This window comes from Populus alba, chromosome 14 (genome assembly GCF_005239225.2).
Source record: "Populus alba chromosome 14, ASM523922v2, whole genome shotgun sequence".
Classification (NCBI taxonomy): Eukaryota; Viridiplantae; Streptophyta; class Magnoliopsida; order Malpighiales; family Salicaceae; genus Populus; species Populus alba.
The window spans coordinates 10,607,312-10,609,483 of NC_133297.1; the positions used below are offsets into that span (position 1 = coordinate 10,607,312).

A 2,172-nucleotide genomic window follows, 5' to 3' on the forward strand; every position below is an offset into this window, starting at 1 on the left:
ATTCCATTATTTATTTATTTATTTGTAGTATGAAAAAAAGAGAGGAAGAAAATTGCAAAGCAAAACATAAACATCGGAGGCAGAGAGAGAGAGAGTGTGTGAAGAGGAATGGGGTCTTCTCCATCGGTACCAGAGAAATCAATCCATGAATTCACTGTCAAGGTAATAAAATAAAATATTATGTTTATAGATTGAATGATTGCTTGTTGATTCATGGGTTTCTTTTTTAAAAAATAAAAAAATAAATTTTGATGTGAATTACTTACACAGGATAGCAGAGGTCAGGACGTGAACCTTGGTATCTATAAAGGGAAGGTTCTTCTTGTGGTTAACGTCGCCTCTAAATGGTTTGTTTTTGTTTCTTTTTTGCTCTTCTTCTTCTAGGGAATGGAATTACTCGAAACTTCATTATTGATTTCTTCTTGTTGTTTGGAACAGTGGATTTACAGATTCAAATTACACCCAGTTGACTGATCTTTATAAAAATTACAAGGACAAAGGTTTGTGTTTCTAAATTAATGCTATGTTTTCACCCAGATTTTTTTTTTTTTGGTGGAGAAAGCTGCTGTGATGAAAAATAAAATAAGATGATTTGAGATGCTGTCAGGTTTGGAAATCTTGGCGTTTCCATGTAACCAGTTTTTGAAGCAAGAGCCAGGGACAAGCGAGGATGCTCAAAACTTTGCTTGTACTATGTACAAGGCTGAATATCCAATTTTCCACAAGGTAATGAATGGACTTGGACTTGTTATTGCAGTAGGATGTTATCTCCTCCATAGTTGTTCTCGACATTTCACCCCTTCTAGTTTGCCAAATGTCCATTTCGCTCCATGCAGTTGCCATGTCCTTGTGTTAAGCGCATTGCTGCAGTTACAATCCACCCAGTTTAATTTATGACAGGCCTAAATGGAGCCCTTTTTTTATATTTAATTTTCCTATTTATCCCCAAAAGAAGATTTGTTGTGGCCACCATGGCTAATCGTTATTTCTCCCACAACAGTGGTGCCGTAGGTTCATTGGCTATTTAAATGCATGGGTTGACATTAGACCAGAGGGACCGGAGTGGAACATTTGGCACTATATTCTCCGAATTTTTAGCTAGTCTTTTGCATTATGTTGCTACTTGTTGATCAACGAAGGTAGTTAATGCTGCCTTCTAAGTTGATCTCAAGTGCCTGTGATTATCTTCTATCTGGTTATAAGATGATGCTAGAAGTAGACATACATAGATGTTTAATCAGTAATTAGATTTTTTCTTTCTTTCCTGAAGTTCGTTGAATTCAAGATTTGTACAAGGGTCATGTTAAGAAATTAGGAGAATGTTTTTATTGTATAGGCTGTTAATCTTTTTCAATACCAGTAGTTACAAGGGTGTAGTATAGTAGCAATTTACAGTTATCTAGAATCGCTAGAATGTGTAGGATGCAGTAAAAGACGACAAATTCAAAAAGGAAAATGAATATGCTAGTTGAAGTAGAATTTAATGGATTGTGTTGGCATTCAAGAAGTCCATTTCTGATTTAATAAGATTTTAAACCTGATGTTTAAGTGATTGCTTGTCAATCATCATATTTGTGAGAGATACTTAACTGTGCTTTTCATGTGACCATAAATTAAACATCTTACCAACTATGGATCTTCAGTTAGAAGTAGTTGATTTTGCTCTTCAGAACGTACTTATTTAATACTAGATTCTCCACTCTCTGCTGCATCTAGGTTCGTGTTAATGGACCAAATGCTGCACCTGTATACAAGTTCCTCAAGGCAAGTAAACCTGGATTTCTGGGAAATAGGATAAAGTGGAATTTTACCAAGTTCTTGGTTGACAAGGACGGCCATGTCCTTGGTCGCTATAGCACAATCACTGCTCCTATGGCCATTGAGGTTCCTCCCTCCCTCCCTCCCTCCCTAGCAAACATGTTATTCATAAAATTCACACTCAGTTTTGCTTTGTTTTTTGGGAACAGGCTGATATCAAGAAAGCACTGGGAGAGATGTGACTTGCGAGAGAGATTAAAAAACAGCATGTATATCAATCAAGCCATGGTTGCTTAAACATATAAACTATAAAACTTTTATTTATTATTATTTTTTTTTTTGTGAGAAACTAGCCCTTGCTTGGTTGGTTGTTCCCATGTCTATATTTTGGAATAAATAGAAAAATATTTGCTA

General features: G+C 35.7%; 1 protein-coding gene across 1 annotated transcript; it reads left to right on the forward strand.

Annotated features, from left to right (window-relative positions):
• Positions 1–2,172, forward strand: LOC118041857 (probable glutathione peroxidase 4). Its single transcript, XM_035049373.2, has 6 exons — positions 1–162; positions 271–347; positions 439–500; positions 608–726; positions 1,717–1,884; positions 1,968–2,172. The coding sequence occupies exons 1-6, from the start codon at positions 109–111 to the stop codon at positions 1,998–2,000; spliced, it is 513 nt and encodes a 170-aa protein (XP_034905264.1). The 5' UTR covers positions 1–108; the 3' UTR covers positions 2,001–2,172.

Coding starts and splice junctions, on each gene's coding strand:
- LOC118041857 (XM_035049373.2), top strand. CDS start 109: ATGGGGTCTTCTCCATCGGTACCAGAGAAATCAATCCATGAATTCACT. Junction 501..607: donor TAAAAATTACAAGGACAAAG/GTTTGTGTTTCT, acceptor AGATGCTGTCAG/GTTTGGAAATCTTGGCGTTT. Junction 1,885..1,967: donor CTGCTCCTATGGCCATTGAG/GTTCCTCCCTCC, acceptor TTTTGGGAACAG/GCTGATATCAAGAAAGCACT.